At 41.1% G+C, this 12,906-nt stretch overlaps 1 protein-coding gene across 5 annotated transcripts in view; it reads right to left on the reverse strand.

Moving 5' to 3' along the window:
* Positions 1-12,492, reverse strand: part of TAB3 (TGF-beta activated kinase 1 (MAP3K7) binding protein 3) — a 36,580-nt gene extending 24,088 nt beyond the window's left edge. The window contains exons 1-2 of one of the 5 annotated variants that reach the window (XM_061627376.1): positions 12,430-12,492; positions 1,727-1,917 (exon numbers count right to left, since the gene is read on the reverse strand). In XM_061627376.1, the coding sequence (XP_061483360.1) occupies positions 1,727-1,828 (102 nt within the window). In that variant the 5' untranslated portion in view covers positions 1,829-1,917; positions 12,430-12,492. Of the gene's footprint in view, positions 1-1,726; positions 1,918-10,784; positions 11,053-11,270; positions 11,624-11,782; positions 12,086-12,429 lie in introns of those variants that run through there. The other 4 variants (XM_061627375.1, XM_061627373.1, XM_061627374.1 and 1 more) reach the window with 4 other exon arrangements.
* Between the last annotated feature and the right edge of the window lie 414 nt (positions 12,493-12,906).

Consider the following 12,906-nt stretch of genomic DNA (forward strand, 5'->3'; position numbering starts at 1 on the left):
TGTTCTTGCACTCGGGTCCTGCTTGCGGGCTTCCCCCAGGCACCTGGTTGGCCACTGTGAGAACAGGATGCTGGACTAGATGGGCCACTGGCCTGATCCAGCAGGCTCTTCTTATGTTCTTATATTCTTATGAGCATGTCTGTCCCTTTTGAAATCAAGAGCAGTTAAGTGTTTAGCCAAGCATTTAAATTCCACTGATCTCAGTAGACGTAGGTTTCTAGGTTGTGACAGTGCTAATCAGATGCTCTGGGATCTTTAACCATACTAAATTGGTACAAATAGAGTCTATTTTATTAGTGAAAAGATAGTTGTTTTCTAAAGATATGATTATCAAGAACGCCCGATTTCTAAAATGGCTCAGAAGCAAAGAACTGTGGGGATTTCATCTTGTCTGAAATGGGGCCTCTGTGAAGGCAGTGACTTGCAGTTTTCACAGATGAAGCTAGTTAATTAGGCCCAAGCAAGAACACCTGCTTATCAGTACAGCCTGGTACAATCAAGGCCACAGGCCTGGGAAGGTTTTGGGAGTATGTGACCATTGGGCGCAAACACTCCAAAAGCATTTCATCATGTGAAAGCCCCCTGATTGACTAATGAATTCCTGGCTGTTGCTAGGGATTTTCCCATAAGTATAGGATTCAAACCTTAGCCTTTGTTCCTCAATATGATGGTGTTGCCTGATGTTGAGGTTCCATCTTGTCATCTGCTATCCAGATAATACATCTCTGGGGAGATTAAAAGCCTTTTAAGTTGAGAGCTATCCCAGTCTGCGTCTGTGTTAGAATTACTTGTTAATATGTGGTTTTTTTAATATGTTTTTAACCCTTTTTTAAAGATGTTTTTAAAGTTTTTTTAAAAAATGTTTTTAACATTTAATGTATTTTAAGGTCTGTTTTTATGATGTTTTAAAGTGTTTTTAGCATTTCTGTTTGCCGTCCTGGGCTCCTACTGGGAGGAAGGGTGGGATATAAATCAAATATTAAATAAATAAATAATAAATATGGAATCATGACATTATGTTGGTGTTTACCTCTTTGTAAATACAGACTAGGCTAGACATTTTTGTTATTTTTTGTCAGTGTCTGTGACTGTAACTCTCTGTATTTTTACCTGGCCCTTCAATGATGTGGGTTTTAAGGAACCAATTTGCTGCTATATTTATGTGCTTATATTTTATTTAATAAAGCTACTTCTTATTTACCTGTGTGTGTTCATTGCAGGTGTGGCCCTGAATCTGGTACCTTGGCTACTGATCACGAACTACTGCATATTTGGGTATTTTGCCTAAGGCTCCAAGACAAGGAGTGTAACTTTGGCTCTCGTCTGTTGGAATCCTTGGCAGGTCTATTTCTGGCACTTTGGGTTTCCTTTTGGCCCAGAGTGAGTGACCAGTTTAAGTGGTGGTGGCAGTCTACCTACCTTGCAGGGTTGTTGTTGGTTTACTCAGCAGTGGTAAGGGAGGCACGGGATCTGTGCTTTGCCAGGATCAATTGCCCTGGGTTTGGGAATCGGGTCCCGGAACTGAACTGGTGCAGGTTCATGACAATGGTAATATGCAATTAAGCATGCTATGAAAAGCTTTGAAAACTCAACTTGGAATTAATTCATTTTCATTCCCTCCTCTCCCCACAAAAAAGCTTTTATTTTTCAGAAACAAAGACAATGAAATTATGCTTGGATCTTACTAGCATATAACAATAGACTTTTTAAAAAACAATTCTCTTACCTGGAGCATGCACTGGGATACCACCCCTTCTGGGATCTCAGGGAAACGTTGCCGGAGGTCATGGAGTACCTGCATGTCAAGTTGCTGGCTACTCTGCGCCATGCCAGACTGATGTCAGTCTCAGGACTCTCAAGAAATGGCAGTCAACAGGCTTCCCAGTGGTTATGATCTTCTGATGCTTCTTGCATCTTCTATAAATACAAATGCAATAAAACGAAGAAATAATTTAATATGATTTACACTCTCACAAAAACATATACATATTTGACAACCATATAAATACCAACACTCTAGTTTATTATTTCATGAGACTGACCTTCATTACTCAATGCCACAATGAAGTCTACAAAAGGACATAAGAAATAATTACAACCTATACTCTTCTTCTACCCTTAAAAAAATCTTCATACAAATCATACAACAGCTCTCTATAAGATTTATCAACCCTCCTATATTAACTCTTAATTATGTTTCTTCTAACAAGAGAACTTTGGACCAGCATCAGCCACCATAAGATTCCCCCTCGATTCAAAATAGAAGGAGAGGAACATAGTAAATCACATTCCAAGAATATATTTCAAAACTACCGACGATGACGTGTATTTTCCTAATTTATTTGCACAAAGAAATAGGTACATGTATCTGAAAACATTAAATATTCCCCTTCGCCAACCATAGTTCCTGGATGCATTTTTTTCATGTTACAATAATCATGCCCTTGACAAACTTGTCTTTACTATAGATCTAAGGGCAGCCGTATTGTGATATAATACATAGTTCAATCCCTTCTAGGTCAGTCAGGGAGGAATGCACACATCAACGTTTACATATGACAGTCTAGTCAGTAACGACAGAAAAACCTCAGATGAGACAATTCCATTGGAGTCTTTGGCTAGCCATACACACATGCTATCAGCACTGCCAGTGCAGACATTCCAGTGCAGATCAATACCTTGAGAGGAATCAAGTGCTTCACTACGTATTATCATCGGCAACATATTCTTGAACATGCCCCTACATTTGAGTGGTAGAAAATTGTTTAAAGATTCAACTTTGTTTAAAGTCCTGTTTCAGCATTTGCTGAAGTGGAAAAGTACAGTTCAAGCATCCAGATAAAAGATCTTCAATTTGCCTACAGAAAAAGTTAGAACTGCACTTCCCCCCCATGCAATAATATGTTCTATGTCTGTTTTTCATTCACACACCTTATTTCCCAATCATGAAGGATTTTTGTATTATTAGAAAGATAGACTTCTTTCCAAAATCAAGAAGGAATTGTTGGCTTAGCCTTTAAAAAACTTTTATTTCAAGTAATTAATTTTTTACACAAGATTATAATTAGAATTTTGTTCCTAGAAAATCCTCACAAATACATCTGCTTCCCAACACCAGCATCGTACAAGACATATACAGGCCAAATATTTACAAATATGAAACATCCAGGCACAGAAAAATAGTCTTTCTAAAAGATAATGGAAATTATCTATTAATTGCTCCTCTACTTGTGTATAAATGCTAGATTCTGATCCAGAAAATTGCAAAGCATGGGTTCAGAATATACTGCACTACTGATTGCTGTTACAAGTAATCCCAATCCTACTATCTATCTATCTATCTACAATGTAAATGGGAAAATATAACTATGAATTGGTTCTCAGAGGTCATGATCACAGCAATCCCAAAGAATTACTAAAAGCACAACATTATACAGTATATAATTTTGCAATGTAAAAAGAAGAGACTGGTTCTCCGGATTTTGCTTGTCTAGCCTTCCTTGGCAGTGTGGTGCCTCACTTCCAGTCATACAGAATTGGGCTCCTTCCATGCAAAGAGGACCACAAAAAGGCTGCTGCACAGATAGCTTAAATTCCAGCTCCATGTCCAGTTATGCTGCTTCACAAGCTAGTTTCTGGTCTAACGTTAGCATGTGGATTGCTTCCACAAGCAAGAGATCATAGAACACCATTTTGCAGGCAGTACACAGTTTCCTGCACATTACCTACAGTAAACCATATATTCCTTTTCCATAATCCCCCAGACTATTCCCTGCTAAATCACATCCATCCTTCAGTTACCACACAAAAGCATCTCCATATGAATTGTCCCAGTTCCTATAAAGATGACACCATTACCTGACACTACTGATGAATTTTTAAAAATTCTAACATCCTAGAACTCCCCAGCCTACAAAATATTATTACATTTATATGTAACTTCAATGAGCACCCAGCAGTTTCACCTAAAACAACAGTAAGCCCATTTAGACATAGTGCCAAACCACACTCAGCATTACAAGAAGAAACCACAAGGGGAGTCACTCTCACATACTGCCTCCTCCCCTGGTTTGCTGCTAAAGCAGGAATTGATTTACTACCTTATTCTAACCTGCAGACAACATCAAACAATAGTTGGTGCATTCAGATCAGGGCCGGTTCTAAAGGGCAGCCAGGTTGGGCACTGGCCCGAGGGCCCCGGAGCTACAGGAACCCCTGAGGGGCCCTCCGCTCCCCTTCCGTGATCTGCGCCCCCCCCACGCCCCCCACTTACCTGTCAGCTGGCTTTTTAGCATTGCCCTTAATGAAGATGGTGGCCGCAGCTTCCCTAAGGTACTGAAGCCACTGCCGCCATCTTAGTTGATAAGAACATAGGAAGAGCCTGCTGGATCAGGCCAGTGGCCCATCTAGTCCAGCATCCTGTTCTCACAGTGGCCAACCAGGTGCCTGGGGGAAGCCCGCAAGCAGGACCCGAGTGCAAGAACACTCTCCCCTCCTGAGGCTTCCGGCAACTGGTTTTCAGAAGCATGCTGCCTCTGACTAGGGTGGCAGAGCACAGCCATCATGGCTAGTAGCCATTGATAGCCCTGTCCTCCATGAATTTGTCTAGTCTTCTTTTAAAGCCGTCCAAGCTGGTGGCCATTACTGCATCTTGTGGGAGCAAATTCCATAGTTTAACTATGCGCTGAGTAAAGAAGTACTTCCTTTTGTCTGTCCTGAATCTTCCAACATTCAGCTTCTTTGAATGTCCACGAGTTCTAGTATTATGAGAGAGGGAGAAGAACTTTTCTCTATCCACTTTCTCAATGCCATGCATAATTTTATACACTTCTATCATGTCTCCTCTGACCCGCCTTTTCTCTAAACTAAAAAGCCCCAAATGCTGCAACCTTTCCTCGTAAGGGAGTCGCTCCATCCCCTTGATCATTCTGGTTGCCCTCTTCTGAACCTTTTCCAACTCTAGAATATCCTTTTTGAGATGAGGCGACCAGAACTGTACACAGTATTCCAAATGCGGCCACACCATAGATTTATACAATGGCATTATGATATCGGCTGTTTTATTTTCAATACCTTTCCTAATTATCGCTAGCATGGAATTTGCCTTTTTCACAGCTGCCGCACACTGGGTCGACATTTTCATCGTGCTGTCCACTACAACCCCGAGGTCTCTCTCCTGGTCGGTCACCGCCAGTTCAGACCCCATGAGCGTATATGTGAAATTCAGATTTTTTGCTCCAATATGCATAATTTTACACTTGTTTATATTGAATTGCATTTGCCATTTTTCTGCCCATTCACTCAGTTTGGAGAGGTCTTTTTGGAGCTCTTCGCAATCCCTTTTTGTTTTAACAACCCTGAACAATTTAGTGTCATCAGCAAACTTGGCCACTTCACTGCTCACTCCTAATTCTAGGTCATTAATGAACAAGTTGAAAAGTACAGGTCCCAATACCGATCCTTGAGGGACTCCACTTTCTACAGCCCTCCATTGGGAGAACTGTCCGTTGATTCCTACTCTCTGCTTTCTGCTTCTTAACCAATTTCTTATCCACAAGAGGACCTCTCTTATTCCATGACTGCTAAGCTTCCTCAGAAGCCTTTGGTGAGGTACCTTGTCAAACGCTTTTTGAAAGTCTAAGTACACTATGTCCACTGGATCACCTCTATCTATATGCTTGTTGACACTCTCAAAGAATTCTAATAGGTTACTGAGACAGGACTTTCCCTTGCAGAAGCCATGCTGGCTCTGCTTCAGCAAGGCTTGTTCTTCTATGTGCTTAGTTAATCTAGCTTTAATCATACTTTCTACCAGTTTTCCAGGGACAGAAGTTAAGCTAACTGGCCTGTAATTTCCGGGATCCCCTCTGGATCCCTTTTTGAAGATTGGCATTACATTTGCCACTTTCCAGTCCTTAGGCACGGAGGAGGACCCAAGGGACAAGTTACATATTTTAGTTAGCAGATCAGCAATTTCACATTTGAGTTCTTTGAGAACTCTCGGGTGGATGCCATCTGGGCCCGGTGATTTGTCAGTTTTTATATTGTCCATTAAGTTTAGAACTTCCTCTCTCGTTACCACTGATGGCAGAGATGTGCGCACGTAGCATGCACATGTGCCATCAACAAAGATGGCATTGGAGGCTTCATTCCCCTTAGGAAAACCGCAGCCGCCATCTTCATTAAGGGCAATGGTAAAGACTAGACAGGTAGGGGGGCCGTGGGGGGGCATGGCACACCCACCCACCCACCCACTGGGAGGCCAGGGCAAGCTGATGCCCAAGGGCCCCCAAATGCCTGGAGCCGGCCCTGATTCAGATAATCTGGCAAACTATAATTTGTTGCTAAACCAGGATCAGAAGCCCTGTGTTCAAAGTGGCAATGTGCAAGCTCATTCTCATGTCAAACCATAGTTTGCTATCACATATGAACAGATGCACACGTGGCCTTTGCTACCTAACTATCTTAACAGCTACTTGCAGACTAAAGCTGAGAACCTCATATCCAATCCCATGCTCCTGCTAATTCACCAGCTTCTCTAGTCTTTTTCCACTTCCAAACTAAGATCCAAAAAAAATCCCAACATACCCAGCATTCACTGGGTCACTTCCAAACCCTTTAAAACATCCATTGTCAGCACTTTACCACAATAAAACCATACATCACCATCTGTTTATATTCTAAATATGGGTGCTGATACTAGAGATGTGAAGGCTGAGGGGGAAATGAAAAAACAGTCCACTCATTTTTCTGATGACTTTTCAATAGGAATTTTGGGAAATATTGAAAAAAATCGATGAACTCTTATAACAAGTGGAATGCTTCAACAGAATGCCTGAGTATGGCTTGAAGGCACATGAGATCACCACCTGGCTAAAACTAAGCAAGTATGGACCTGATCAATGACTGGATGGGTGACTGCCTGAGAACCACATGTTCACTGCCTTGGGTTCTATGATGAAGAAAGGCAGGACAAAAAAAAATTTTTTTTTTAAAGTAAGAATCTACAGCATTTAATAATGACCATTTTGACAGACACAACTCTCGCACCCAAGATGTACTTCTACACAGAGGTTGTTGCATTTTCATAAACAGGCCTTCACAATATGATTTTCTCTTTTTAACCAATCAGTATTTACTGATGTTTTATTGTTTTTAATTATGTTTTGATAGATACGTTTGTTGATTGTATTATGATTTTGTATGTTGCATGCTGCCTTGATATACTTTTATGGAAGTGCTAATTATAAATACTTCAATAAATAAATGAGAAGCAGCATACAGGGGCTTGAATGCTTGTGAATTGCTGCTTACCTCTTCTGGTGACCTCTGGTCTAATTTTGAGATACTAGTAAACTAGAAGCAAGTATCTTGATTTTGCTTCTTTTGACCTAGTCCCCTCCCTTGTGGGCAACCTTTTCACCTTTCTCCTCATTAAGAATGAGAGCAGCCAGCCACACTTACTCCCAAACTGGAAATGACGGAGTGTATCTTTCTACACAGATAACAATTAATAATAATTACCTCTAACCCATGATTAAGGACTGGCTGCAAGCGAAGATGAGAAACCATAATGTGAAGTGAGTCTGCAAGGGGGCAAGCAAATATCACCGTCTCCCTGTAAATCTTGGTTTTTACAGTGAGTAGAATCCAACTGGCTCTCCTTGCACTCTGCTCCAGCTGAGGCATCAACTTAGAGAAGAGTGATTTTTGATTAGTTTCTTCCCCCTGCAGTCCCCAGCACCCTTGAAATGCTGTTCTTCTGGAACAGATTTTGGGTGACCCCTCTAGAATAGATTTTCACAAACAAAATCCCTTCCTTTACCCTTCTGCTACTAGACACCTCTGCTGGAGCAAAAACCCTTGAGATCACAGAAAGGTACCAATTCGATACAATGCTATATGTTTGGGATCTTAAGTAACTGTTAGATTAATACAGCATAAATAGTTTTTATGTCTATGCCGTCATGTATTCTATGTGACCCAAGACAATAATCAAGACAAGAACACACTGCTTGGCCAGCCTGCCTACTCTTGCTTATCTTCTATCACCAGAGAGCAAAAGTTGAAATGCCATCTATCCTTACCAGTTAAGTCCCCTCATTCTTCAGCAGTCTTTGTCTCTCCTTATTATTTATTTATAAATAAAACCCTCTCATAAATATCAGGGTCGTATACAGCAATATAAAATCACAAAAAGCAAACATCGTTAAAAGCAGTACAGATATTTCTTCAAGAGTTACAAGTTCCACAGGTTGTATATTACTTTCTCACCTCTGAAATAAAGGTGAGAAAGCAGCTTCTCAAAGAACAAAGCACCAAAAATTAAGGTAGCTCAAGATGTACTACTAACTATTCCTATGCAAAGGAATATTGAGGCTTACAAAAAGCAATACATTTCACTGAGCAATAATAGAGTATTAGAAGGGAACCTAGAAAAAAACCTCAATTTACCATGCTTATGAGCAGCGGGTTGAAGGACTGACATACTTCTCTGCTTGCCAGAAATTTTTTACTGAAAGTGAGAAAGGTCTCACAAGACACAGGGCTAAAGACGTAACAGTTCATGTGGAGAACATTAGTTAAAAGATTCTTCAGTTCAAAAAAATATACATCCTACTCTTTATTGTTGCCTTTTGAATGTCCTAGGAGAATGCTTAGCTTCCACCTCAGTTCTCACATCAGAAATTGCACAGAAGGCATCATACAACCATAAAAACATAGACGTTTAACTGCAATTTAGGCTACAATTCCAACGTGATTATATCACTGTCCATCTCTGTTTCAAAATATGCCTCCAAAAACATACCAAGAACTAGATTCTGTGTCTCATTAACCTGGTACCTTAAAATCAATTACATAATACATATATAAGTATAAAGCCTAAAATAAAGTTATACCCATGCCTTCCTTCTATACTGATATATATGTAAACGTTTTTTTTAAAAAAAATCCAAAATAAGAATATATTTGTGTAGTCCACTACAGCAATAGTTAAGTATTAGCAAACAGTACTAATACACCAAACTTGTTCAAGACACCAGAAGTCCCATGCTGAGTCAAACCATCTACTGAAAACAGTCAAGATGTTGCCCCCGGGAAGTGCACAAATAGTTAGAAAAACTGACAATTTCCCCCTTTGCTATTTGACCTTAACCTCTGATAGAGATGTTCATGTTCAAAAGCAGCTAATTGTGGCTTAAAACAGATCTATCCTCTCTGTGAATCCACCAAATTCTTTTTAAAACCATGTGTAATAGTGGTTGAACAGATCTAATTGCAGGGGCTCAATATCTCTTTACTCCAGGTAGTGCTTCCATTGAGAGGAAATCACATTTATGTACCATTGACTATGGGTAGAGTCACTTACTGTTCTGCCTGTTCCTGTGTGTCTCCACCTTTTTTTCTGAAAATGGGAGCATACGATACTATCCCACCACTTTTTACTGTAAAACCTGGTGGGATCAGCTTGAGTGGTTTTTTTAAAAAAAAAATCCGCTTCAAACAGATTTTGCAACTGATCGGCAGATCAACCCATTGCCCCTCCACATGTGGCCAATGGAAACACTTCGCTGTAGGCGACTAGCATTCTCACAGCCTACATTGTTACCAGGAAAATGCATTTTTCCTATCTAATAAAGCAACTGCAACTGTGCAACAAGGAACACGGCTGTGCAAGTGTCACAATCATCTACAACATAATACATTCACATTACAGGCAACAAGTAATACAACTCTCTCCTCATTCCACCTGTTTAATTTTTAAATATCTTTCACCACCATCATTTTACTTTTACAAGCTGAGCACTATTCTATTGTATCACAACACGAGGGGATCCCTTTATCACAATCTGAGGCATGTAAGCATTTTCTTTGGGTTACTAGACATAAAGTCATTAAAAATGTTGGGTATTTCAACCCTGTCCCATTTATGCCACAGATATTTAGCACAGGTGCATATGGGCAGAAAGGCTTGCTTGTTTGTTGCCTTATTTGCAAGGTTTTACCAAGAAGATTTACAAAGGGGAAAAAATGAAGAATCAAACATTGAACAAGCTACACTCCACATCTGCAACAACACCCTTTCATTCCACAGCACTTTTGATTTGCAGTGAAGACCAATTCTCCTGAAGCCAGGCTACCCTGCCATTTTTAATTATGAAAGCAAAGAGTACACCATGAGTAGCTCTGGATCCAGACCAGTGCAAGAACAGCATCAAGAAAAACACATTCAAAAACAATAACATCTGCACAGAGCCTTACTCCACATCTTTTGAACATATATACTCTTTAATTCATAAACAAATAAACAATGAAAAATTCAGCAAGAAGAAGTTGCAGTACACTACCAAGGCCTTACTGCTGAAGACTGTCTGTTTCCAAAGCTGCCAAAACCAAAGCAGCAGCATCATACTGCAGTCACCATGCTGAGGAAACATGCCAAAAAAACCAGCGGCATCAATAACATATGCAATTATTTACAACAGTAACAAGATAATAATTGCAGCACTACCCATAACCCTGCTATACAAATACATGCAAGGTGTGGCATATCGCAGCAACCCAAAAGCAGCCTCCAAAACAGACAAAAAGTTTTACTGAACATGTAGGTGTAGATGAAAAAACTCACACCAATCACATCCTTATTAAAGTTTTACTTTGTCTGTGATTTTATAATTCAACATTGTGGAGAATCAAATGTATCTGCAAAAAGTTAATTAAAGACGTCCAAACAAGATAGGTCCCAAAGTGTGTCTCTTGTATGCGTACAAGGGGAAAGATACCTGATCCTTAATACTGCTCCTCGTATATAGGCCTCAAGAACAGGTTCCCCATCACTCAGAAAATACCTCGTTTCTTTTTAACAGATCTATAAGTCTACTGTAACTTCACAAACAATACCACTGCTGAGTTTATAAAATAAATAAAAACGGAAGGCCAAAGTTTGTTTTTGCCTTTATTATATTTTTAAAAGGTGGCAGGGTATACTAATTTATAGCCCCCAACCCATACAAGGTTTTCATCCACCTGAGTAACGTTTGTACAATAGCAACTGGGGGGGGGGTGGATTTAAAAACTCCCTTCAAACCGCAAGAATATGAATCCGCTCCTGAATCCCCCCCCCTCAGGTCACCCCTTTGACCCCTCCTGCCTACTTACTGGGCGTACAGCAAGCACCCACCCACGCACCCACCCACCCAGCTGCTTTCCCCTCTCCTGTCATGTTTTGCCAACAATCCTCACACACATCCCGGGCCCTTCCCTCTCACCGCTCGCGGGGGGGGCGGTTCCAGTAACACCATCTCGCACTTCCCTCCCATTCGCCCCCGGTATTGGTGGTAGCAGAGGAGGCCAAGCCCCCGCCGCTTCTTGGGGGAGTGGAACAAGCCCCCCTTTCCGTCTGCGTGAAGCGAGGGGGGCGTCTCCGGGTGGTACCGGCAGAACACGGACGGAGGGAGTAGAAGGGGCGGGCCAACCCGCTAGACAAGGCCGTGAAGGGTTTCCGGAATCTAGCCTGCCCCGCCCGCTGTCAGGCAGAAGGAATTCAACTGGGATTGCCTAGCAAAGGCCCGACTGGCTGAAGAGAAGGGAGGGGAGGGACCAAACCTTCCGGCACCTGCTCCTCCTCCTCACTGAAGTTTTTTTTTAAAGCCCCCAAACCCACTCGCACAGCCTTTACTTCCGGTCCACAATTGAACTTCCGAGAATCCTCCATGTGCGGGGCAGGAGTAGTGGGAAGACATAGGATTTGGGGCAGGCGGGGAGATGGCTGAGAATATACCTCAATATAGGCAACGTTCCGTTCTCCCTTACGTTGCAGGGCTTCGAGATAATAATGATGTCCTTTATGCACCCGAAAAATCGAAAAGGACCCTGGATTTTAAATATATTATTAACATTATCGATTCGTCATCATCATTTAGGAAGAATTCCAGCTTTTTCTCTTTCTGGCTTTTTAGAAAAAATCTCATGAAAGGTAGAAATTCAACAGATGGCGATGTAGCGATGAGAAAGGTTTACACCCGTCTCCCATTTGCTGCCCCATGAGTTTTTAAAGCACATGAGGTACAGGTTCGCTCTTACTGTAGCACCGTGAAATCATATTTCCCATAAACTACGCAAAATTGAAAAGGGGGCTTAAAGTCCGTACGTTTAAATTATCATGACAGTCAGAAATGCAACAGGTGCAACGTTCTCCATCTTTAAAGGGACAGTAGACTTCTCCCTCCAATAATATATTAAGTCTTCCAGGGAATTTTTTCCTTCTTTTTATGATAGAAAGCAAAATTGTTTTAAAGTACAGTAATAAAAGGAAGTTTCCAACTACTATGCCTTCTCGATTTTCTTATTTTTTTTTTAATTTATTAAGTCTGCAATCCTACCCCCACTTACCTGGGAGTTAGTCCCATTGAATTCATGAGAACTTACTTTTGAGTAGGAATGGTTAGGACTGCGCTGTTATTTATTTACTTAAGACATGAATACCCTTCCCTTTAGTCAAAAAAGGATCTCAGACCTGCTTACAAAAATCAGTACATTAAACCCTATGTATTCAAACTAACGAAAAACAATCAGGAACCGGAAACACTTCTTGCTGAAACCCATATGACTCTAACCCTTGTACCCGCCGGTCTCTCAACTCTAATAGGGCACCGCGCCCCTGAGAAAATATCGCGAGATAATGACATCGACGGTCGAGCAGCTTGAGGAACCATTGAAAAGAGGCCGTTTAAAAGACGGATGACGACCAAGTAACTCAGAGTGGGATAGTGAGAAGCGGTGGGGAGGGGGTTGTTTTGGATTCTGGGTTCTAGGTCAGGTTCTGTGAAAGCGGAACTCAATTTGGAACAAAAGGGAATTTGGCGTTTCTGGGAATCGTAGCTTCAAAGCTTATGTAGAGTTGTG

Source organism: Rhineura floridana, chromosome 5, assembly GCF_030035675.1.
Source record: "Rhineura floridana isolate rRhiFlo1 chromosome 5, rRhiFlo1.hap2, whole genome shotgun sequence".
NCBI lineage: Eukaryota > Metazoa > Chordata > Lepidosauria > Squamata > Rhineuridae > Rhineura > Rhineura floridana.